The 26,618-nt window shown below is 41.1% G+C and overlaps 1 protein-coding gene across 3 annotated transcripts in view; it reads left to right on the top strand.

Annotated features, from left to right (window-relative positions):
• Window positions 1-8,714: 8,714 nt before the first annotated feature.
• HS6ST3 (heparan sulfate 6-O-sulfotransferase 3) overlaps window positions 8,715-26,618 on the top strand; it is a 326,480-nt gene continuing 308,576 nt past the window's right edge. The window contains exons 1-2 of one of the 3 annotated variants that reach the window (XM_086611290.1): window positions 8,715-8,885; window positions 8,955-9,283. In XM_086611290.1, coding sequence (XP_086467416.1) covers window positions 8,715-8,885; window positions 8,955-9,283 — 500 coding nt within the window. Of the gene's footprint in view, window positions 9,284-26,618 lie in introns of all 3 variants that reach the window. The other 2 variants (XM_086611281.1, XM_086611277.1) reach the window with 2 other exon arrangements.

Raw genomic sequence — 26,618 nt, 5'->3', positions numbered from 1 at the left:
AAATGAAAAATGAGATCCTGCCTGCTAGGTGCCCCAGCAAACTTTTCCAAAAGAGACTTTCTAGAAGTCCTTCCAAAAGAAAGCATAAGCTCCAATCTTCTCCACATTTTTGCAATAAACTGCGGGTTTTCAAACACTTTAATAAAGAAATGCAATTCTAAAATTTCCAAACAACTTGTATCCTACTACTTCTTAGCAGTTGGGAGAGTTGATAATTATGTTAAAAACACCTGTACCTAAATACAAAGGCTTTACAGCATACGAATTGTTATGTTATAATCATAAACCTCAGTTAAAAATGTTTTAGTGGTTGTTAAGTCCCAGTTATGCTTGCACATAGCCATGGATGAGTGTGCGGGGCTGGTAATTGTTTTACGGATAAAATTCTGCTATTTCTCTCACCAATGGTCTGCAAGCCACAGTGTGACCAAATCGCTGAGGGCCACTGCTGTATTCTCTTACCAGTGCAATTCTCATTCTGTTCCAGCTTTCCTTTTGCCATGAAATGATGTACAATATTGGTAGTTTGTAGGTACATGCTTTTCCTCACTAAGCCGCTTCAGGTGCCCATAGACCCCTTGTCCAAGCAAGCTGCTTTGACCAACCTATATTTTGATCTCCTTTTCTGCCAGCCGGAGAATTATTCCCTCATTATTTTTCTGATTCTTAATCCAAACAAACACTCAAGCAATCTTCACCTCAATTCTCCCTCTGAATTTACAGTTTATTCATCTCAAACCTGTCACAGCGTTGAACAATTTTTCTTCCCTCTCGTATTTCTTACCTAGTCATTGGTCTGTCGCAGACAGACTGCAAGGCCAACAGACCATTCCCTCTGCTGAGTGTTAGAGGAACTATTCGTATCTTGAATTCACTGCCACAATGTGCTGTTAGAGGTAAAAATTCCCAGTTCTTATGGCAATTACAGTTCCTAGCATGCTTTAATCCAAGATCATAAGATAAATTAGTGCTGGAGGCAGATGTCTCTAACCAAGACTTCAAACTGAATATGAGTATATAACCCATCATCTACAGTACTAGTAACTTTTCTGCACTGTAACTTTTGTAGGTCAGCCAGATTCGAGGTAACAGGGGTCATTCTATTGCAGCCCCAGCTGTGAAACAACTTACATCCCTTCATAATTAAACCTGAATTCCTCTCAGCATTTTCCAGAAATCCAACTGAACTGATGACAAGACCAGTATTTCACTGATCTTGGTAGGATAATTTCGAGAATAAATATTGCCATTCATATATTTTACAAAAAGACAACATTAAATCTTTATATGGCTATACTTTAGGGAACAATCACTAATTACATGTTTTTAGGTGCTTATAGAATGATGGGTGAATAGGAAAGAGTTAAGAAAAATCCCCAAACAAGAGTTGGAGTCCTTCTCAGAAGGGGCTGAACTGTTCTAAAAACTCCTGTAACAACACATAAAAAAGTGTGGTTCTTGAATTTGAACTTCAAGGTATCCAGGTCGGCTTGCTGAAATGAATCCAAGAAAGGTCTAGTAAGAAATAGTGGCAACCCAGAAAGCGATAACGGTTCTGAACTCTCTGTGCTTTTCAGTAAGGAATTGGAGGTCAGTTACAGAAGAAAGGTTCAGATTTGCGGACAGCTGTGAAAGCCTGATAGGGGTGCTAGAAGTTGAGCCTGATCTACCATTTGCAATGCTTTTCTCCGTTTTCCATCTGTATCCCACAGAGATCAGATGAAAGAGATGAAAGAGTCTGAGATCAAATACTATAGAAATTATTTTTTCCACCTTGGAGAGGGAAACTTCTTGGAAGATTTTTTTTATTGTTGCTACTGAGGCTTTTTGGTTTTGTTTTGCCTTTTTTAGTTTTGCTTTTTTGATACATCACATGCCAAAAGCTGAAAAGATGAACAAAAAAAGGAGGGAGAGGAGGCCTAGTGAGTAATTTCTAATATTACTTCAGATTTGTTTCTCAGAAGACACTAAAGTTTCTAGAGTTCATACAAAGTTGTGATGGGGATTTGGATCAAGTTAGACTCTGTCTATCCATAGCACATCTAAAAGTCAATCCTGAAGGAAAAGACAAGATATGGCCTGAACAACTTTGAAAACCTTAGTAATTTGGCTTCTAGACACAATCAGAGGTGCTCAGGATAAACTGCTGGTGGGATGAATTATGTTTGATGGAGACTTGCAGATTAAGATCACCTGAAAGGAAACAAAAGGTTTTTTTTGTGATGGTAGGAGGAAGAAAACATTGCTGTGATGCATATCACCAGGTGGCAGTGTTACACAGTCTTGCAATTCCTATACGTTACTATACGAGAAGTTTTGGGGTCTTGGGAAGAATACTGAAAGGGATATATTTGTTCGTTTTTGCTAGGCAGAAGGAAGCATGTACCAATTTCAGAAGAGACGGATCTCTCTCTACATTCATCTCCCTGATCAGAGTCAATTCTTGGGAGGAAGTTGCAATCTGGGAACTTGGGCGTTGATTTGGACACCTTAATCTTTAAACAAGGGAGTTTATTGCATGCTGTCAGACTGTTCTTTATTGGGAAAAACAAAAGACCATATGCAAATGCAGTAGCAATATCCTTCACATGATTGACAGTGACTGAGTCTGTAGCATTTCTACTTGTATCCAAGTCTGGAAAAATAAATGTGGACATGATACAGATGACATGCCTTTGATCTCTAATAAGTCCATAAAATCTGCTCTACGTTCTAAATTTTGCATCATAAATATTGCAGGATTGAGAAGGCTGAGGGCTGGTAGGAATGTGGGTAAGTACGTCTAAGTTCTTCTGTGCACAGAACAGAAATGGGAGAGCAATTTGCTGTGTCTGTCCTGCTAGATGCTTTCCTCAGGCTGTCTTTGTGTTGCAGATTCCAGCTGTAGAGAACATACACGAACAATCTTATGTTTGGGTTTTTCGGATTACAAAACCCCACCCTGCATTTCATACTCTTTGCTTTCTCCCTTTGGTGCAGGACCAGTATTTGCTGCTAGTCATTTGATAGAACATCTTTCAATAGCCGGCATATTTGTAACTCCACTCAAAGTATCTTCCCAGTCACCAACTCGGTCTGGCCATATCGTGAAGCTGCAAACATCTTTTGGATGGCAACATCAGCCAGAGGCTCTTTGGTTAATTTGCAGGCATCGGTCCTGCCTCATGTCATCTTTGCTAAAGTTCTGATGATAGCTGGATACTCTAGCAAGGCTCGTTGTTGCTTGTCCCCAGTGCCACCCCATTCTCTAGGCACTGGACTCCAGTGAGCTCCGTATGTGGCACGACATGCCAGAGATTTTCTTTGCTAGCTGTAGCTGACATACTGTAACTTCAACTCGAGTTTTGTAACACAACTTGGCTATGCCACAGTAGAAAAGGCAAGAGAGAACACAATCTTTTCTTCCTTAAATTAAAAACTGCAGATGCTCAGTCGTGTTGTCTACATTAGTAAATGAAACATGTTCAGGAACTTTCTTGGATACTGAGGCCCAATAGCACCATGTGGTCTGACCTACACTGAAGCTGTAACCTTGGTCACTGATTGCTGGTTGGAAATGATTTCTGAAATGGTTTTACGCCCAAACTATGTTCAGGAGCTTGGGAGAGTGCCAGTTGGCACATGCCCAAACACGGTTAGAGTATTTTCTCATTCTTCACTCTACTAGATGTTTACATTGCAGAGCCCAGAAATGATGCCTGGTGCAAGAGCAAAAGATGACCAAGTTTATGTGGTAGAAAGGAGATCTACCTATAAATACCTAGTTTTAGCATTGATCTAAAAAATATAGCTCAAAGTTTTCAGAAATGTTCCTTTTTTGGGGAAACTATCCTCCCAACAACTGTAACTAAAAAAAAATGTATTGTAATATTTCTGTGAGCAGTTACATGGTTTAAAAAAAAGAAAAATGGCCAGAATGCTGGAAGTGATTTAAGGTCTAGGTTTTTCTAGGTCAGCATCTTACACAAGGGGAATTATGACTCTTCAAAGCAGAAAAAAAGCTGAACCTTTCTCTCATAAGGAAAACATACAGCAATGTGTAAGGAATGACTTGCAGAAGCCACTGCATATGGACTGGCACATACGACACATTGACTGCACACTTTGCTTCTGTATTGTTTGTGTTCTGACTAAAGGAAATAAAAGGGGTCATAGGTTTAATAAAGTTATTACATCCAGAAAAAGAGTGGCAAGCAGGAGAAGTGAAAGTTAACAAGCCTCATAATGAATTGTAACTTCACAAGAAGATGGATTGGTGACAGTATAATGCATAAATTGTTTTAAAAGAAAGAATACAGCACTCAATGTACCATTGAAATAGAAGGCTCAGTAAGTGCACATACTAAAATTTAATCTGACAAAAAATAAGGGAGGTTTAAACTATAAATGTTGGAATAAATTTATCCCAGAGAGATGACTGAAGTTAGCATGAGTTTATTAATTTAACAATTTGTATCCTTGTGGCAAGGGAGACACCTGGGACTTGCTGCACAATGAAAAATTGGTTTATTGGAAATCTCAACTGGCTACAAGTGTTGAAACAGCTCAGGTCAAGCAGTGATAAATAATTTAAAGAAACCAGTGTGAGGTAGGTGTCATTTTAATTTTACATTAACAGATCTATTAGATGTTAACCTTGTCAGACAGGTAATTGCTAAATTAAATCATACTTTTGGACCTTTGCTTACTCGCGCATTTTGTACAAACTTTGATGGCAATGACACCGTTTCACACACCTGTTGCTTCAGACTAGCAAATATTGTATTGACCTTTAAAATAAATGGTATGTATGCCAATTTTTATTTTTAGCAACTCAGAATATGTGTTGAGTGTTACCTCGGAACTGGCAAGGAGAAGGGACATGCTGTGTCAGAATTTTAAAATAATTTTGTGTGCACATTTTCACATGTCAGCACATCTCTGGTAGAAATGACAGTAGAGATGGCACGTAAATTTTAACGAGTGAAGATATTCTACCTGAAATTGTTACGAGGAATAGGTCATTTCAGGATTATTTTATGTGAATGCTTGGTGAATTCTGAGCTATATGATGACAGAGTAGGATCCTGGAGAATTATGTTAGAAACAAGAGAATCCTAAATCTTACTCGTAATTGTTTTATTTTGAAATCCACAGAAACTACATTCATTTTGTAAGAGTATCTCAAAACTAGCTTGTAACTGACTTTGGATTTTTCTTGTAGTTCAACGCTCATTGGAGATTTACAGATGAATTATATTTGGAAGGGAAAATGTTGGGGTTGAACACTGTTTGCAATCTTTAGGGCTTCATTTCAAACCCAGTCGTCTTCCCATTAAATCGATGGCAACAGGACTGCGTTCAAAATGACCCTTATCATTGCTTCATTGATGCTAATGAGTTACAGCCATTGATTCCCAAAGAAACTAACTGATTTTATTAAAGCTTATTGCCACAGAGTCTTGCACAGTAACGTGGACCTCTATAAAGAGAACACAAAATGCTACCAAATGAAAATGCTACGTTCTCTGTGTAGGAATACTTAGCCTCTGCTGAAGATCATGACACCCAGGTTCACTCTGGAGAACCCAACTGCTATACAAACTAGGGCCACATTCAGGGTAACTTGGGGTGTAACTGCACACCCTGTATGCAATTGGGAAGAACTGGGTGGTGGCTGGATGCACTGTGGGTTGTGGCTCTACATAAAGCATAGTCTACAAACCGTCATTAAGAATATTAAAATTCATCAGTAAAAGCCTGTCTTTGAAAGCTGCATAAACACATTAATTCATGTGGGCCTTCAAGTACTTTTTGATAGTGTCAGAAAAATGAGAGCTTTTTAAAAGTCAAGTATTGCATCTAAACCTCATTATAAATATTTTCACATTATTTCTGTCCAGTAAAAAATATTTTTTGCCACTCTTCATGAAGCAGTAACTGTCTTGAGTAAGTTTGAATAAATAGAATTTTAAATTTAACTGAAAATCACAATTTCTCTGTTTAAGAAATTTAGCTTCCATCTCCTTTTCAAGGAGATGAAGGTACAGTGTCAACAATCTGGTATTTAATGAGAAAATGTTAAATTATAATAGCATTTCTGTATCTTACTGAAAGCATCATGAGAGACACTTCAGTCTAAATCCTTTAGCAGTGCTTTTATTCCAAATATGAATTTACCCATACAAGCCTTACTAGTGCTATTCTGTTACCAAAACAAGGCAATATTTAAGGTTGCTGCTTTTTTGTTGTTGTTGTTTTTTTTTTTTTTTAATGGTTGCTTGTTAGGTACTGAATAGGCTGAGCTAAGAACAAAACGCTTCTATATCATAGATGTATAAATATTTACATTTCTCTGGTACAGGCTTCCTGTCTCCTAGTAAAAGAGAGGGGTTAAAAGGCAACTTCATTAAGTCCACACTCGGGAGGCACAGGGAGTCTGAAAGCAGGAGAGCACGGTGGTGAGCAAAGCAGAGAAGAGAGTCAGGTCTCCCTAGAGAGAAGATGTATGCTCTGCTTTCTCTTGCTGGCAAAGAACACGGTGATTTTCTAAGACAAAAATGCTGTTTCCCACTTTGGTAAGAGTGAGTGGGTGCAGAGCTCTTGTCATTATGGGAAGACGACTAAACAGGTTGGTTTGACACCAGACCCACATTTTCTTCTGCCAGAGGATGGAGGGACCGGGCTTCTAGCACTGTGGTGTGTGGTTCTACAAGAGTGAATTTCAGGTAACCCAGGATGTTTTCTGTATGAAATTTCATGAAGATAAAAGCACATCTCTTTTGATGTCTTGGCAAGACCCAGAAATTGGCTCCTCTCAAACTTTGACCAGTGTAATACCTTAACGGTGCTGTGGGACCCTGGAAACGTGTATGTGTGTGCGGTTATGTTGTGTGTTTGAAGTCAAGCGGTGTATGCCCTTGGTCTTGTGGTAGCAACTGCTGGAACATCTCACAATGCTTAGAGTTTTAACTCCTTTTGCTTAGACCATTTTCTGGTAATTTCTATTATTTCTGGCAAACTTTCACAGGAACTGATACTCTTTTCCAAGAGTTCAAGTACTCTTACTTTCTATATAAGAATTTCAGCTTTAAATACATTTGTCTAACCGTTTTTTTTAAGTTCTAAAGTTAAACGGTCCCCTGGGAAGGCACTAGTCTTCTGTTGTCAGCCTTCCAGAGGTGAAGTCGTCTTCAGAGCTGAGCAAGAAAGTTGCTTTAGCACTGTCAGATATCTAATTAATCCCTCAGTAAATAAAGACATTCTCTAATTAAATAACCGAGATGAGCAATCAGTTCTAACACGAAATGCTTCGCATATTAATGTATTATAATCCAGGAGCTGTATGAGGTTTGTATTTGGATATGAAGTGTTTGTAGCAGACTTTTAAGAATACTGAGAACTCATTGCAGACAAAACAGTGGGTTTTTTTTTGGCAAAACACTTTTCAGCTAGGTATGACCTATAAGCTAAAGATTTTAATGTCTGTTTAAAAAAAAAATAAATCAATAAACAACCCAGTTTCGAAGTGAGGATTTTTGTAAATACGGGAATGAACTTGAAAAGTTAACTTTTGAAAATCAATCATAAAGTAGCTGGCAGGAAATAGATTTTAGTGCCCCGGGGAGAGAAAAGTTTTCTGCATTTAGGAAGTCAGTTCTGCATTTAGGACTTCGTGCTCTGAGGACTTCAAACGACGCCAAGAACCAGGGGCACTGCACATCACCCAATCTACAGTTACTTAGTTAATCTGCGAAGTAAGCAGCCCTGTCCGACCTAGTTATGCGTTATACTTAACTTTCACCTAAGTTACGCGAAATCCGTAAAACACCGGGGTTATAAACACTGTCTTGAAACCGCTAACGGTACAAGACACACCCGCTCCAACGCAAAAATAACGGGCTATTACGGAGTTTAGAAGGAAAACAAAGAAAAAAAAGTTATTTACTTCCGTCTCACTAATTAGGCGCCGGGGTGGCAGCAGCGTCACGGGACCGGAGCAGCGCGGAGCGGCCGCGGGGCAGCGAGCGGGCGCGCGTTGGGACTGGGACCGGGACCGGGACCGCGCCCCGCCGTCCCGCTCGCGCCGCCTTCCGCGGGCGGCCGCAGGAGCCTCGCTTACCTGGCGGAGCCCCCCTGTCAACCTCATTGGCTGCCTTCCGCCCCGCCCCCGGCGCTCCATTGGTTGCTCTCTCCTCCCCCCCCCGTCCGCGTGCTATCGGTCTCCGTCCGATACCTGGAAGGGAGCGAGGAGCGACTCTCGCCGCCCCCGTTTACTCGCCGCCCGCTCTCATTGGTGATAGAGCCGGCGTGCTAGGCCCGCCCATTGGTTGCTCAGGCAGCCGGCTTTGCTCCGATTGGCTGGCGGGCGCGGGCCGCCCCGCCGTGGGCCGAGCGGTGTGTTTGGGCTGGAGAGTTGCCGGCGGAGCGGGCTCGGGAGCTGGTGCTGCTGCCGCTGCCGCCCGGGCTGGGGACGGCGCGAGGCGCTCCCGCCGAAGCTCCTTCCCTTCGCCTCAACCTCAGCTGCGGGGAGCGGGCGCAGGATGGCCGCCTCGGGCCGGCTGGCGGGCGGCGCGCTGGGCTGAGGCGAGCGGAGCCAGCCGCGGCCGCCCGCGAGGACCATGCCGTCGCGAAGGGAGCCGAGCGCCCCTCGGCTGCGGGATCCGAGCGGGGCGGCCGCCCCGTCAGCGCCCGGCAGCGCCTGAGCTCTCGCCGCGCTGCCCCCGCGCATCGCCATGGACGAGCGCTTCAACAGGTGGCTGCTGCCGCCGCTGCTGGCGCTGCTCTTCCTGCTCATCGTCTACCAGTACGTGTCGCCCGCCTGCCCCGGCGCCGCCTGCCCCCACCGCCCGCCGGCCTCCGCCACCCGCCGCGGGGGGGGCCCGGCGGAGCGGGAGGAGGAGGAGGCGGCGGTGGCGGCGGGCGCCGCGGAGGAGGAGGCGGCGGCGGCGGCGCTGCCGCGGCTGGTGGCCAAGTTCCCGTTCGCTCGGGGGGAGCTGTGCCGGCGGGTGCGGTTCGACATGCGGGGCCGCGACGTGATCGTCTTCCTCCACATCCAGAAGACGGGCGGCACCACCTTCGGGCGGCACCTGGTGCGCAACATCCGCCTGGAGCAGCCCTGCTACTGCCGGGCCGGGCAGAAGAAGTGCGCCTGCCACCGCCCGGGCGGCGACAAGGACACCTGGCTCTTCTCCCGCTTCTCCACCGGCTGGAGCTGCGGGCTGCACGCCGACTGGACCGAGCTCACCAGCTGCGTGCCCGCCGCCATGGAGCGCCGCGGCTGCGCCGGCAACCGCACCCTCAGGTCAGTGCCGGCCGCGGCGTGCGGCGGCTGCCCGCCGCCCCGGGGGGGGCGCGAAGTGGCGGGGAAAGCCCGCCCGGGGCGCCCGCGGCGCGGCAGCCGGTGCCGGCCCACGCGGGCTCGAAGGTCTCGCTGTGGGGCGTGATTTCCACCCGCTCGAAATCTCGTCCCACCTTTCCCAGCGCAGTGGAAAGGCTCCCTGTGAGTAGGTCCCGCTCTCCGGCAGTTTGGCAAGAACTGTCCGCTGCCGTTGTCCTGAAGAAGAAGGCTTATCTGCCAGGGGAGGTTTTAGTTTGGGCTATTCCCCTCCTTGTTTGCTACCTGTAATCCATTCTCTTCGCCTCGAATTTGTGCTGATTCCACGTAGCGCGTATGCGTCTGCTTTTTGTACAGGCTAGCGCGAGAGAAACTCTACTCGGTTTTTATGCAAGTTTCCCCTACCTATTTGTCCCTTGGAAACTTTTTTTTAAACAAAACGCTACACTCTTCTGCATAAGAAGAGTGCCTCTGCAGAATCTAATGGATCGCTGCAGCTGCTGAATGATGTAACTAGCGGAGTTTGAAGTATCCAGAAGCCTTCAAACTCCCTTTTCCCGTGTTTCTTGATGGCTGAGAGACTGGTTCTCCGCTTCCCGTTGCATACTGATCGCTCTCTGATGTGCGAGCTGAAAGTCAGGAGAATGATGTGTGCCAGGCTCTGTGCAGGGAACGCAGTACTAGCAAAAATCATGCTGTTAATGTTCTTTGGATGAAGCGATGGCAGTGGAAAACTGAGTTTTGTGTGCGTTCAGCCCCTCTGCATGTTACCTTGTATTGTGCTTTTGTTGGGTCTTGCAAAAGAGCTTGTCTGTTTTTAAGATGGAAAAATTGTCAGTTGAGTAATCTCTGTTGATATGAGATAGCTGTAGGTGATTCAGTGAGTTTTGGGCTTTGTTCTGATTTACTTATCATTACATCAGATTTTCAGTCTAATATTAGAACCTGTCTTTATTTATATGATAAGTTTGAACATGTGGAGTAAGAAGTTATGAGCTGAACTTTATCTTAAACCTTTGCACTGTCATGACTGTAACTTAACACCTGTAAAATATTGAGGGAAAATACCTTTTTTTAAAAAAAAAAGTTGTAGAGTTTTCCAGATGACTTACATTATTTCATTTTACTATCTGTCTTAATTTTATGAGTCTGCAAAGTTTGAATTTTCAGTAGGACCATTCACACATTGTGTTTTGTGTCTTGTCGTTTAAGAACATAGTCCATGACATATGTGGACTCATTTTCACAGGGCCTATTCATCAAGGCACTAGAGTTGATTATTGTTGTTGTTTAACAATTTGAAGATTACTTGATGTGAACGTCAAAGGCCCTTCCATGCCACAAAGCTAGTCACATTTGGCATGACTCCAGTCAGGATAATTTGAATTTACTATTGATAGTTGTGGACTTGGACTGTACTTGCAGAATGCTGTTAAGGTAATTCATACAATTTTGTGAAAAGTGTTTAGCTGAAGATAAAGCATATGTATTTGTGTGCTAATGGAAGACAAATGCTGTGAATGTCTTCAAGGACAAAATAACTTGATAGCTGTACAGCTTTAAAGAATATGTAATAAACTTGTAAGCCAGGGAGGGAAGGAGAAAAAGTAATAATTGTAGAACTGTCTGAAAATACATAATCTGCCACTGAAGTTCTCTTTTCCTCTCTCATGAAGAATATTAGTAGGTAAATAAGTGAGCATTAGATTGAATTGCAAATATTACAAATGGGCAGTAAAATTTATGTAGTGGCTTCAGTACTTTTAAATAAAAACATGATAATATTGCTTACAACTTTGAGTTGAATTACAAAGCAGGTCATAGTGGTTATTTGGTGGATAATTAGTAGTTATTTTGATTGAAGACAGACATGTAGTGACATTTCACCATTGTGGATAAAGATTTTTTTTCTTAGTTTTTTTCTTTAGTTAGTGAATGATTTTGTTAGTGTGACATTGCACTTCTTGATTTGTCTTTACTTAAGTGAGAAAAGTGCTGTGGATAATTATTTGTTGCATCATTCTGATACCCGTTCCTTCTTGTATTATATCCTGTACTGGGCAGATGCTTTTTCGTTTTTCCCTTTCTTTTCTCTTGATCATCATGTAGCTTGACTTCAGTTTTTCCAAGAGCTGTAAAATGAATTGGATAACCGCGAAGTACAAATTGTCTCTGCTGTGAATGTCTGCTCCTGGTAAAGTTGGAATCAAGCCTAAAATACTTTGCTGGAGGACTATACTATTAGAGGCACGCATCTAAGTCTTTTTTTAATGTCTAAACGGAGAATTGGTAATGAGGAGACTGTATGCCTAAAATAGGCAAGAAACTAGCATATGAGTCTAACGTAAAGCATACTGATTATTTTTAAGCTTTTGAATGTATTTGAGGCATTAGACTTCCTTGAATAGCTCAGCTTTTCTCTTCTGCCTTCCAGGTATGGAGTCAGAAAATTAGGCTAAATTGGTTAAATATCTGACAATGAATTTTCTTTGTGGCTAGGAGGGCAGCGGGACAAACCATGTTATGAATTTGATACCAAGGTGCTTGATCTCTTGTGCCATGTACTTGATGCAGTGAGGATGATACTAAGTGTATTTTGGATTTTTTTTTTTTGTTTTTCCTCATAGCAGAGTGTTAATATAATCTGTTCTTTCAGATCTCTATATATGTAGCCTATCTTTTACTACATAGAGGAAACAAGGGATTTAGAATGTAAATCTCCACATTCTGAAAATTTGCTTCTTAGAGGGCTGGTGATAGTGTAACAAGTAAAAGTTAAACAAGTGGCTCTTGGAAGTATTTTCTTTGCTATTTTGTTATGCGTAAGTTAGATTAAGTCCTACCTTTTGAAGGAGGTCTTTAAAAGAATTAATGACGAAACTATAATTAGAATTCATGGGGGAAGGGGCTAGGTGGTAGGGAAAGGAGGGAGTGGATGATGGTCCTAAGGGTCTTAGAAGGTGTGTGAAGCACGACCTCGCTTCACCCTGCGTTCTTTGTCTTTCATGGGCAGCGTGTTTAAGGATGTTTTACTTCTGAAATCTCCTCAGGGTTTTGAAGAGACTTTATCTCAGCTTTTCCTCTTTATGATGTTGTTATTTTGAAGTCTCAGGTCCCAAGAAGGAACACAGGGCAGAAGTTGCTGCTGTGCCTCAGCAATATGAACTTTTTAAGCCCAAGCACCAGCTCTAATTTTGATGTCACTGGACCTTTACTCCGTGGCATAATGGTACTGAAGTTTCTGTGCCCTTGTCCCAGCTTTAGTGCTTCAGTATGAAAAGTTGTTTGCTGTCAATGTATTGAATGCTATTTGAAAGTTGTATAACTATCTTTTTTTTGTTAAGAATCAAAGCTATTCTTTTGAATGACATGACGTAAAAAAAACAAACCAACAACTTTAGATTTTAATTCTTCAAACTTTTCCATATGTTTTAATTTTCAGGATGTGAGATATTCTGCTGAAATACCTGCTTAAGTGTTACAGAGCCAGGCTATTAAGTTTTTCATACTAATGTATAGCTTTCACTTTTGCAGAAGTTGTTGCCTGGACGGTGAGGATGTTGAGAAGGGTATGCAGCTGATGCAGTTTTAAATTCTTATTAGCATAGTTTTCAGCTTGACACTGCAAATAATTGGTGGTGTTAAAGCAGTGGGACTTTTCCCCATGAAGATGCAGTTAGGTTCACATGGTAGTTCCTGCATGAGTAGCGTAGCCTCCTGTACGTTTAAGAGGAGAGTTATTGCTATAGATTGTGTCTTACAACTTGGGTTATTTAGTTTGCCTTACAAAAATGGCTGTTACAACCAAAAGTAACTGAGACTGGCACAAAATCCTTTTTTTTTTTTTTTTTTTTTCTCTTCTTTAAGGAACAGTGTTTTGTATATTTGCTTTGCCCTCTTCGGAAGTCATTGAAGTTGATGATGCTTGTGTTTAGCTCCACCTCTGGAACTTGGCTTTCCTTCAGAGGTGCCAAGACAACTGAGACTATGGATCCTCAGTCACAATTGCTTGAGGAAAGAAAGGGAAGAGAAGTGGTGTTAGATGTCTAACCTGGGATGCCAGAGAAGAGTTGGTCTCAAGTCTGAGTGAGTGGTGTTAGGCTGCCTTTGCAGACAGTGGGGAGAAATGGAATAATAGCGGCAGTGCTTTGGAGGGTCTAACACATGTCTGAGACCTGCTTAATTGTCTTCTGGAGGGGCAGTTCTCCCTTTCACTGAGTACAAGGGAAGACTGGAATGGCTAATTGGAACTTGGTGTCTAAAACTAGATGGGAAGAATTTAACATCTAACGTTGCAGAGACATTGTCCAAACTGATTGTCTGCCTCTGTTAGGTTACCAGGTAAAACTTGGTGTGTGAGGTGTAGGGCTTGCTTTGTCTCTCTGTGTATGAGGGATTGAGAGGGGACCTTAGAAGTCCTAATCAAGGCACGTTTTCTCCCTTGCTGCTGTGCCTCCAATATAATTAATAATTACTCATTATTATTTATTACAAGTTTGATTAAACTAGGAAAGTAATCTTTTAAGCTGCATGCATGAAAGAACAGTGCATTGAAAGTGTTGTCTAATTTTCTTATATGAAACAGTGAAATCAGTCTAATTCTATAAACCCCATGAGCTTTATTATCAGTGCAGTTTAGTCTTTGAAACTATTGATTTTCATTAATTTGCTTCCATTATACTCTCTATTTCCTCATGTCTGTTTAACTTACTGTGTGCTCCGTTATTCTATGGAAGTATAAATCAGCAGTAAACCCATGAGTCAAGGAATTGGGAGAGTTGAATAGAAACTATTAGTAGGATTCTTTCTTCTTATGCAGTCCTTTATTTGACTGCTGAGTGTTTTTAAAGCTCTAACAATAACAGAGCGTAAGATGGACTCCATTCTTTGCAGCTATGGTAACTACAATCATCACAAAAATGTAAAAGCATTAATTGAAAATTAAGACTATGCTGAAGGTAGTGGGGAGAGGAGAATAAAAAGTCACAAATGTTTAAGCTGAAAAAAAGCACAAATTCTCTAACATACCTTGGTATTATCTACTTGAATGAATGTTAGGACCGGTAAGCTCTCTCTCTTTTTTTTTTTTTTTTTTTGTAAATGTAAGGAACAAGGATTAAACAATTTCCTGAGGTCCTGCAACGGACGGCGTGGTGTTTTTTTGGGTTTTTTTTTGTGTGTTGTTTTTTTTTTTTTTTCTTCCTTAGCTGGCTCCAATGTTGGATTCTTTAAAAGAGCCTTGATAATCTGCTCAAGGGTTTCATTGTCCTTACTCTTGGAAAGTGGTGTTGTCTGCCCCCCAGTGCTTAGTGTGAACCTTATTAACTTCAATTTTAAGCTCATGGCATCTTCCATCTTTTGAGAAACTGAGAACAAATTGATCCACTTTTCTCTACAGTAACCTGCTAGATGCTTTGTTTCTTAGGAAGTCCTCTTTCAACTTTGCCTCTTAAAAAGTAACAAAATCCAGGTCATTCTGTATTTATCGTAGGCCATTCTTAATGTTCCTCCTCTTTGGATTTGTGTTGATTGTTTTCTTGAAATGTGATGCATTGGTGGGGGTACAGTATTTCATCTACTGATATAGTACAAAGTGGAAAAAAAAGATTACTTTGCTTATTCTGAAAGTTGTGCTTGTAGTTGTACACTTCAGTGATGTTTGCCTATTTTTTCGTTGCCTGACATTGACTGTTCAGCTTGGGATTTAGACACTATTCATTTTCTTCAAGACTAGTACTTATATTTCCCATTGTCTTTTCATACGAGCTTTGTGCTCATCCCCACTAGATTTCATTCCTCTTCTGTCAGTTGCTTTAATTTGTAAAATGGATTTAAATTTTAATTTTGTCCTTTCTAGCTTTTCATCATTGGCATATTTAATATATGTTTTGTATTCAGCATCCATTGTTGATGCAAACATTGAATAGAATAAAATCTCTTTGTAATAAACCTTTTGTTTGCTATAACTCTCAGAATTGCTTTTCAGGGAGTTCTGCCCCTGCTATGTCATGTTTTTTTTCTAGACCATGTTTTTTCTGGCTTGTGACACTAATTGGAAATCTTGTCTAAAGTCATACTGCTTATTTTTTTTTTTCAAAAGCATTTCCTTCCTACTGTTCATATTTCAAGTCAGTTACTATTTATATTGAAGTTACTATTTATATTTATAGTTACTATTTATATTTATATTGAAGTCAGTTCACTCAGATGGTGGTGAGGCAGTGGAACACAGAAGTTGTAGATGCCCCATCCCTGGAAGTGTTCAAGGCCAGGCTGGATGAGGCTTTGGGCAACCTGGTGTAGTGGAGGGTTTCCCTGCCTATGGCAGGGGTGTTGGAACTAGATGATCTTTGAGGTCCCTTCCAACCCAAACCATTCTATGATTCTATGATTCTGCTATGTTTTAGAGGGAAATTAGACTGATTTGATCCAACTTGATTGAGATAGCAATGCTGTCTGCTAATCTTTTCTTTTATGCATTTAAAGATAACTTGTCTTAGAACTTGTGGCAACGACTAGCAGTTCTCCTTAACTACTTTTTGCACTATACTTGTCTCCTGTGAGATTTCCCCTTCCCAGAGTATCAGACAAATGATTGATGGGGATAGAACTTTTCAGCATAAGGGTTGTCACAGCTCTGGAAAGCTTTTGACCCAAAGATAAGTCTTGTTTCAGACTTTTGAAGCTGCTGCAATAAACCTCAGCCAGTTGCCTACAAAAATGACTAGAACTCAGGTTTACTGTTAATTGATAGAATGGATAAAACAGTGGTCAGCACTAATTGAGTTGGGAATTGGTTGTTCTTATTCACCCATTTTTGTAATGTACAGAGAACTGTGAAACTTGGTAAATTTTCAGACAGGAAGGTTCGTGTTATGAAAACGATCACCTGAGCAGTAGTTCTTTTAGTTGTCTGGAAGAGAGCTGAGTGATTTACCCAAGCAAATTTGCTTGCTCCTTTCATACAGACCTTGCTGCTTCCTTTTTAATCTAGCTTCATGTATCATGTAGGGATGGATTTTTGGCTGCTTCTGGTATTTCATTCTGGGAAATAGGCTGTCTAATAAGATCTTCTTTAGAATGAAGCAGCTATTGTCGTCTTTGTGCAGGAGCCGGGCAGAGAAACCCTGGGGAAGAAAAGAGAGTGAAAGTGTGAGTAGCATCCCCTAGGGCTGTACAGTGCTGTAATGCATAGCAGCTGTTGTAACTCTTTTGTGTTATTAGGATGCTTTTTAATTTCTGTTAACTAGCTGCCTAATTTAGAGTAATTGTCAATTCTCTTGAATAGGATATAACTCAAATTCTTATGTAGCTTTAGAGTGTGCATCGGTTTGAGGTGGAATGGGAAAAGTTATTGTGTGAGTGGGAAAAGTTGCTGTGTAATGCTGTTACACTGATGGTATCTGTAGACCTGGCCAGTGGCAAAAATAAGGCTAAAATTGTGAGCTTACTCTTGATTTTTTTGAGAACACTTTGACAAGGAAGAAAAAAATCTCTGCCAGCTCAGCTCTAGTGATCACAAAGCAGCTCAATGGAAAGTGTAGAGAGCTGGTAGAACTGAATCATTTCTCCCTTCAGGTGTGTTGGCAGTTTTCACATGTTGCCTTCTAAGTAAGTAAAAGTGAAGCGTTTCCTCCCAGAGTTTGTTGCAGCCATGATGGTTAATTAAGCTAATAAGGTAAAGACTCTGTTGCTGCCTGTGTGGAATGAGACCTGATGAAAGCAAGGGCATCTCCATTCTTCATTGTATTTACTATTGCATTCAACTTGCTGCCTCTTCTCTGGAAGTATTTATAACCCAAACTTCTAGTGCTACACTACGTTGGATGTCTTAATGTTCCCAGTTGCCTTAGAAGGTAACTTAAACGTCCCTTCAAAGTTCTGCTGTTGCTGAATAAGGTTTTCACAGTGTAGGAGGCTGATTATATGAATTAAGGGTCTAATTTGGACTCCTGTTATGATAAAATGACTCAGCCTTGAAACAACTACTCATTTAGGCAGAAAAAAATTAACAGAACACAACGGTTTTGGGATGTTGTTCAACATAGCGTGACTCTTCTTTCCGAACAAATTCTAGAGTGGCAAAATCAATAGCTCTTGAAGTACTTGTGGTCAGTTACATGATCAGTGCTCAAGATCTCAATATGTATTGACTAAAAACGTATAAAATGGGTTCTTCAAGCTCTGAGGGCTTTGATTCTGCTTTTACAGAGATCTGGAGTTTGGCCCACAGCTTCAAGTCATCTTAGAAAACAGAGGGGGCTGGGATTGGCTTTTAATTAATATTTTAAACTTAATGTCTTAAACTCCTTGTTTTCTTTAAAAATTAGTAATCTGTTAGAAAATTATTGATATAAAGTGGATTTCGGACATATTAGAACTGTTGCATTAATACAGTTATATATCAGTTGTGTAAGTGTATTAATGGAAGTTGAAGTGTGGTTCTGAGTGCCTACAAACTGACAGAGATGCTGAACATACTGGCTTAGTAGTGGGGAAACTTTGAATGCCTTATGAAGAATAATGTTGGGATGGGGAAAGCAATGCCCAGATGCAACTTCATTTTCCAAAGTCAAAATAGTGAAGGATTGATGAAGCAAACCATGATAGTCATAATTGACTTGAGAGTATACTTTCTAGTTTTGTGAAGTAACTTGACATTGATGAGAAGGTTCACCACATGGCTCCTTGTGCTGTTCGGTACTGGAAGGAAATGGCCCCTTCAGGATATTAGAGTATGTGGAAGAGCTAACCTCTCTAAGACCAGTTACTTTCTGCAAACAAGTAAACTTGAAAGTGAGGTGAGTGAAAGAAGGAGACATACTTCACAAAACACTAATTAAAGATATCATTTTTTTTCAAATTTTTCATCTAAAGTCTAATAATGTCAATGGAAAGAGCTTGCTGACTTACAGATTACCATTTGTAAGACTTGTGCACATTATGCTTTTAAATCTATATTACTTTTTTTTTTTGGTGGAGAATGCATGTAGTATTAGAGGTATAATGTAGGAAAAAGCTGCTTTTTTTTTTTTCCTCTAACCAAGTAGCCTATTTCTATTGTTTTTTTGAGCTGGCTTTTGTTTAAGTAGTGAAACTGCTTGTTTCTCAGTGTTTGTGTATTTTCAAGCTCGAAAGTAGCTACTTGCAATTTTGGACTTTATTTCCATGTGTCTTTGCACACAGGCTATGACTGAGAATGTGGGGGTGGGTGGAATAGCAACTGATGGTGTTTGCTGGAGGAACTCCTCAGAGTGAGGGGGAAAAGAAGAGAAGCAGTGTGGGAATAAGCTGTGAGCCCAAAGTGAGAGTGAAGTCTGGAAGACAGAAGAAACCAGGGAGCAGAAATAAAGCTAGTCTTGTGAGGTGAAGGAAGGATCAAAATTATGCAATTTGGAAGTTTTTTTTTTTTTCCAAATGAAATTGATTTAGAGTTTAAAGCTCTCCATATGTTCTTTTATACTTGCTGGAAGAGAAAGATGTGGACATAATGAGAAACTTCAAGTACTAGCTAGTTTGAGTTCCTGTCCTACATAGGTCTTTTCTTTTTTTTTGGCATAGGTTTCTCAAGTCACAGAAGTGTTGTAATAAGAGACCCAAATGTTAAATTAAACATCTTCAGCTCCTACACTGTTAAACCCCAGTAGCACAGTTGTCATGTAATGTTTTCATTTTTTAACTAGACCTTAATTTTTAGTGATGGGAGTAGGACCATATTTTCCAAGAAGCTTCAAATGTGAGTGATGAATACTTCTATAACTGCAAAAACTTTGTTTTCCTGCCAGAAAAGCCTCTGTCAGGCGAAAGCTGTATCTTTTCTGTTGCTGACTTGACAAAGGTCAGATGAGAAGAGTGACTGAGATATTTTATGTTGTTCTCGACTAATAGTAATTTGGGTTTACTATAGAATCATGTAGGTAGAAAGGGACCTCTGGCAGTCATTTAGCTAAAAGCCCTGCTCAAAAGCCAGTTTAACTAGTGCAGGTTGCTCTGGGCTTTTCCTAGAAATTTTGAGGAACTGCAAGGTTGGAGGTGCCACGGTGTCTCTGAGCAACTTCTTCCAGTGTTTGACCACCCTCATGGGAAAAGAGCTTTTCTTCTCACTTTGCTGAAATTTTGTATTTTCCAAATTGTGTTCATTTCTTCCTGTCTTGTTGCTGTGTGCATCCAAAAAGAGTCTGGTTATGGCTTTTCTGTACACTCCCACGTAAAAACTGAACAGAGTAATAAGGTTTACCTGGTTGCTGCCTTGTCCCCAGGCTGAACAAACCTAGTTCACTCGGCCACTCCTTCTGTGTCATGTGTCCCAGCTCCTTGACTATCTTGGCAGCCCTCTGCTGACAGTCCCCATTATACCAAGGTCTGTCTTTTATTGGTGAGCCTGAATTTGGATGCATCACTCCAGGCACTGTCTCACTGGTGCTAAATGGGGGAGTGAGGGGAAATCACTTCCCCCAACCTGTTGGGTAGCTCCTGCTAGCATAGCCAGGTACTTGGTTAGCCTGCTTCACTTGCAAAGGGCACATTGTTGGCCATTATCCAATACAGTGTCCACCAGGAACCCCAGGTCCTGTTCTGCAGAGCTGTGTCCTAGGCACTCAGTCCCCAGCTTGTCGTCGTGTCTGTTCTTACTTGACTTCAGGTGCAAGGTTTTTCTTTTACTTAGAATCATAAAATGATTTGGGTTGGAAGGGACCTTAAAGATCATCGAGTTCCACCCACCTGCTATAGGTAGGGACACCTTCTACTAGATCAGGTTGCTCAAAGCCCTGTCCAGCCTGGCCTTGAACAGTTCCAGGGATGGGGCATTCACAACTTCTTGGGGCAACCTGTTCCACTGCCTCACCACCCTCATTGTAAACCACTTACTGTGGCTGATCTTCATGAGGTTCCCATCAACACAGTTCTCTTGCCTCTTGAGGTTGTTGTGAATAGGAGCACTGCTCTCTGGAGTATTGATCGATCTCTCCAATTTGGGGTTGTCCATGAACCTGCTGCCTCCCATCATCCAGGTCATTAATACAGACCTTTAAACAGCCTTGGCCCCACTACCAGTTCTTGAGTGACATCGCAAGTAATCAGACACCAGCTGGATTTTGTACCACTCCTCACCCCTGCTTGCAGCCCAGTAGGCCATCTCACTCTATCACCCTGTCACCTAGTCCATATCTCACCTGTGTGACTCAAATGATGCTATGGGAGAGCGTGTTGAAGTCTGTACTGACATCAGTGCAAACAACATCCACACCTCCAGGGAAGTTCGCTCAATCACCTTTCCAGGGACAGAGGTGAGACTGACCAGCCTATAGCTCCTTGAATCTTTCTTGAAGGTAAATGTGAGGTTTGCTTTTTATTTACGGACAATGGGGAGAGAAATTACAATGGAGAAGAAGCTGCAACGTGCCGATGTAAATATTTTAACTACTCTCTGTTCCTCAATGTAAAAACTCCTTGAGCAGGGTTAGATGCTACAATTATTAAATGAAGGAAGGATAGATGTGACAACTTTTTTGCTGCGAGCATTACTTTAGTTTGTCGAAAGTAATAACTTATTCCTAGCAATAACTTCTTTCATGTGTTATGGTATGTCCATGGTGTGCAATGTAAAGCTGGCCTCGAGCATGTGTTGTAAATATGTTCCTTTGTACGTTTCTTTTAAGCCTGGGATGGTATGCTTCTCTGGTGCCAGGGAGGGCCCACTTTTTCTTCTGAAGCTGAGCTTAGTAGCCAAAATAGAACTTCAATAGCAATTCAGTAAGGAAGAGGTGGTCACATGTTTGTCTTTTTGGTTGTTATTAATACTTGGACTCCTAGTGTTCTGGAATATTTATACAGTTTCGGGGTATGTTGAGTCAAGCATTTCTATTCAAATTATTTTTATCCAGAAAGCTAACATTTTTATAGTTTTCTGTATTCACATTGCAGACAGTGTTCTTCAGAGCTCTTTAACTTCCATCTACACTGCTAACTTTATTAAACTATTCACAGTTAAATTATAGTATAAACCCTTAATTGTCATGTTACATGAAATAACTTTGCAGAATTTACAATGAAATAATGTAACCGTTTTGCCTTTCTTCTTCCTATTCCAAAGTTGAGTTATTGGATTGAACTTGCAGTAGAGGTAAGATTCTTTTATGCAAAGTTCAAAACTTCTATATAAAATCTTTTGTAGGCAAATATGGGATCCACAAAGAGGAACAAATATACAGGCAAAGAACTGGTGTTCATACCTTTACATTTCATTTAAGTAGACTGTAAATGCTTAAAAACACTGAATAGGAAAAGTTCACTACTTACTAAACTACTGGAGAGAAACCTCAAATAATTAGTATGTGTGTATGTGTGTGTGCATGTATATATTTTTTTACTACTTACTTTTTATTTTGTGAAGTAAAGGTTTAAAGTCTCCATTTAAAGACTTGTCACAAACTTCAGCTCAACTGTGTTAAAGTGGTCATGCCTTTTTTTCAAGCTTTTAAAAACTGAAAACGCCTGTTGAAATGGTTTCCTCCAAATAGAGAATTTAGCTGCCTAAATGAAAGGTGTAACTGAAAATAGCTTTTCCTAAAAAGCCCATTACCTTCTTCAGCAAAGTCCTCATTTTGATCTCCAGTCTCCTGCATCTGTTGTCCAAAAGCTGGCAGATCAACGAGCATGTAAATGCATGTTGGGTTTTGCAGCACTGCCTCTGACTTATACAGATTATTTCGTATTAGTGTATATCTCTCTTCCCTTTGATTAAATTGCCAGATATCTGACAATGGGATACAGAATCTCATTGTGATGTGAGTCAGTAGCAGGCATCTAAACGGCTGCTGGGTATTGCTGTACAGTAATAGTAAAACTGATGGACTGCATCTGACAAACAGATTGACTGGGAAGCTTAAGTGTGGCCACACAGAACTGCAGCTTTGATCAGGAGAGCGGCGGGAATGATAGATGTTTGTTATTTTTGTTTCATGCTCTACTACTTGTGTTTCAGTCCATTTTCAGGCATTTCCAAAGAAAATATTAAAAATAAACCAAACAAAACATAAAAATCAAGCGAATTAGGAAGTATTTGTAGCAAGAAGGTCATTGTAGTTGCAGTAATATTTTAAAGAAAATTACAAGTTGTGTGTCGTTTCAGGAACTATGTTTCGTACTATATGACTAGAGAGTTTTCACTTTGTGCCATATGTATAGATAGATAACAGAAAGACTTAAAAGGACTTGTGGAAAAAGTGATTGTGAAAGAGAAACTTTTTTTTTGTAAAGATGCTTTTTTCTGTAAAGATGCCTCCTTTTTCTTGTATTATCCAGGTTGCATCCTACACTTACTTTCCTCATGTTGCCTGTACTCCAACATCACTGTCCTTATCTTCCCAGCTATTTTGCTTTTGTTTTGTAGGTTTTTCTTGTGTGACTTGCACCCCTTTGCATTGTACCTGCTTGCTTTGTGTACCGAATGAGCTGGTTGGAGTAGTGCTCATCTCTGCTCAGCTTGTTTGGCAAGCCGTGGACTTGAATTGTTTGGTTGTGTTGAGCTTGTCTGCCCTGCCGAGGTTCAAAGAGGCTTTTGGATTTTTAACTGTTTAGCCTTGCAAGGGCTAACAGAATTGACGACTTTAATCTGTCCTGAATTCTTTGTTTTATTGTTCCCTCTGTTCCTAGCAGTCCACAGAAACTGATGAGGAAAAATAACTGTTCTCTTCCCCACGCTGAAAAGTCAGGGGACAGAAAAGAAGCATTTCTGTGTTATTCCTCTGTGTTTCTATCTGCCTCCTCAAGCTGCTGCTCAGAGGGCTTTCGTAATTGCTTCACTTCGATTTGTATTCAGTTTCTCCTAACACAAAGTGTTAAACAATTCCAAGTTGTCTATAGTCCATGCCTGAGTCCTTTGCTTTTTATAATGTCTCGGAGAAGAAGCTATTTAAGATTAGTGTTGACAGAATTGGCAGAAAAATGTTGTGCTTTACCATCAGCTGTCGGTTGGCAGTACTGAAACCGGGCTCTGGAGTATGAGCCACCAGTTTCATCCTGAGGCAGGGAAGAGGGGAGTCCTTGTCAGCAGGTGAAGGAAGGTAGATAGATCCTGACTTTGTTTCCCTGCCACAGAGGGAAGGAAGGAAGGTTGCTAATGCTTCTCTAACCTGGGGAAAAAAGGGGATGGTTTGGTGGGACTAGAAAGGTATGAAGTAAAGAGGAGAATTTAGGTACACAAGTAGGGAGGGAGATACTCCTGGGGTACACAGAGGGAAAAGTGATTTCATGATAGAAGCAATAAGCAAGGAGATCCAAATGGAACATCTGTTTGCATCAAAACACAGGAATGCACATAGCTCTATCAAGTCGATTTTCAGCAGGTGTTTTGGCTCTGCAGTGGCTTGTTCAATCTCAGTAGTCAAATTTTAATTTCTTTTAAATTTTTGAGAGCTAATTTTAAGCAGTTACCTTATGCTTTCTTGTTATCTTTTAACAGAGATTTGTTTGCTTTCTGTGGCTTGAATTCACATCTAGTCTCTGAATTCTGTTGTGTTTTTTTTTTTTCTCTTCAGACATGAGCTAGAAATTAAGAGAAACAGTAGCTCATGAAACAGGATAAATGTCTAGTTCTAGGACCTGGAGCCCCATGAGCAATGTGGTGTATAAATGCACAGAAGCTGACTTTATTATGTGGTGGTTGTTCTCCCCCTTTTTTTTTTCTTTGGAGCCCTTTGATTCTCTTCTGGCCTCTTAGTCATATTGCTCCCTGGTCAGCCTGGTGCCTGCATAGCAGTGGCAGTGGCTGCAGCAATGACTGATGTGGAGACTAAATTGCTAGACATAGTGAGTGAGTATTTCATGAAGCAGTTAGTCTGCAAACCTGAAGATGGAGAAGCAAGTTTTCATGTGGTTCTGACCACTGTGTGCAGGATCTGGTTCAAAGTGTTACTGTCAAACAGTTGTTCTGTACAATGTATTTAAATCTCTTACAAGACCCAACACTTCTACCTATAAAAATCCCTTGCTTTGGGGGATAATCTTGTAGGATTCCAGAAGGGAGTCAAAAATCATGTTCACAAGGGAAATCTGGTGATTGTAGTCTGCTCGGATTGCCAAGGGCATTCAACAAAGCTTTCCATCAAAAGCTCTGTGGGAACCTAGAGCTGCTATCAAATGAGAAGAAAGGTCATGTCATAAGTGGAGAAATATTCTTCCTCTGTTTTATTTTTAATATGTTCATTTTTTAATTTTCTAAAATACTGACAAATAAAGATAAAGGGATATCATCTGGTAAGAAGATGATACTGAGATAATAATACTATGAATTGTGAAGAAAAAGCTGACTGTGAGGGCTTGCAGGAAGACTTTTTAAATGTGAGTAAGAGCTAAAATGACAGTTGGCTTGCCGCTTAGGTGAATGTATACTGATGCACACAAACCATCCTAGTTTTTTACATGTACTGTATGGGCTCTGAGATGATGTTATACTCCTCTCCAAGAAGCACAACAAGGAGGATTCAAAGAGATACAGGCTGGTTGGTTTCTCCTCTGTCCCTAGGAAGGTGAAGCAGCAAATTTCCCTGGAAGCTGTTTCCAGCTGTGTGAAGAATGGGAAGGAGACTGGGAAGAGCCAGCACAAAGCTATGAGGGGCAAACCATGTCTGACCAACCCAGTTACCTTCCATGATGAGAGGACTGGCTGTGCAGACAAAGAAAGAACAGTGGATGTTGTTTGCATTGATTTTAGCAAGGACTTTGCCCACAGTGTTGCTTGAAGCAAACCGGTGAGACGTGAACTAGGTGACTGGGCAGTACAGTGAGCTGCCTATTGGGCTGCAAGTGGGGATGAGAGGTGGTACAAAATCCACCTGGTGGCTGATTGCTTTTGGTGTCACTCAAGCATTGGTAGTGGGTCCAATGCTATTTAAAAGTTTGTATTAATGACCTGGATGATGCGACAGAGTCTGGTCTCAGCAGGTTCATAGGCAAACTTAAATTGGGGATAAGAGTTGATGTCCAGGTGAGATTGTGTAGACAATCAGAACCAGACTCTTTTTGGATTCATACTGTGATAGGAGAGGAGGAAATGAACACAAATTGGAAAATGGGAAATTTCTGCTAGGTGAGAAGAAAAGCTCCTTTCCCATGAGAGTGGTCTGGTCAAACACTTGAAGAGGTTGCTCAGAGACACTGTGGTGTCTCCATCCTTGGAGTTACTCAGAATTTCTGGGCAAAGCCCGGAGCAACCTGCTGTAATTAGACTGACTTTTGAGCAGGGCTTTTAGATAGCTGACTGCCAGTGGTCCCTTCCTAACCTTAATTGTTTTATTAATCTGATGCTTAATGTTCAAGGAAAGGCAGGAATGGCTTTCTGACTGGCTAGGATAAATACCACTGGGTGCTGAGGGAAGTGGAATTGTTTTATGTAAACTGTATGTCATATGGAGCAGATAATCAAGGAGTGTCAGAGAAATTGGGAAATGTCAGGCTTAAAGAAAGAGGAGGTGAGTCTTCCCACCGAGGATGCTATAAGTTAATCTGAGGTGGTTAATAAGTTAATTAGAGGTGGTAGTGTGTGGTCAGTGTATCTGAAGTTCATTTTATGAACACACTTGAGATGAAGTTTAGGGAACGGCTGAGAAAGCTGTGTGACTAGTTAAATGGGTGAATGAATAATAGATTTTTAATATACACTGGTTTTTTTTGTTTTTCTTTCTTACTTGGAATGAAAGTAAAAGGAGGTTTTCTAGGCATTATGAATGAGGAAGCTTCTTGGCTGCAGCAATTCTGCTATGTCAATAGAAAGTTCCCTACCCTCCTGCAATTTGTGGTTGATGTAAGGGAAGAGATAGAAATGTAAAATTTAACTGATATAATATAGTTTCATTTTCTCATAGAGACTGGGCCCGACATTGATGGTGTTCACTGAAGGAAGTTGTGTGCTTTTTCCCTGCTAGATCTTTCAAATGCCTCTTGAGTAGAGGATGACATGACATCGCTAGCCGTGTGATATAGTGATTCGTTACTCACTACCTCATCGTAAGTATGGGCTAGATGTTTTGTGTGGCCGGAGCAAGAAGCAGACAGGCAGAGGAAGTTCTTAAAGTTGACGAACTCCTGGCTTTGCTTAAATGCAGAATGTCTAGAGGACCTTTGTTCTAGGAATGCATGAGGGAGGACTGGTAGAGAAAGAAAAAGGACATGGAATGCCATGCCTTGTAAATATAAATGAATTGCAGTGATGGAATCAGAGCAGATGGGGGTAAGGCCATGGGTGTTGCTGAGAGACTGGGGCCTCTCAGAACTGACACTGAGTGGGGAGGATGAGCAGAAG

The sequence above is a fragment of the Tauraco erythrolophus genome, chromosome 1 (genome assembly GCF_009769465.1).
Source record: "Tauraco erythrolophus isolate bTauEry1 chromosome 1, bTauEry1.pri, whole genome shotgun sequence".
Classification (NCBI taxonomy): domain Eukaryota; kingdom Metazoa; phylum Chordata; class Aves; order Musophagiformes; family Musophagidae; genus Tauraco; species Tauraco erythrolophus.
Note: the sequence above shows the minus strand (reverse complement) of the source record. Positions and strands in the feature narration are given on the sequence as shown.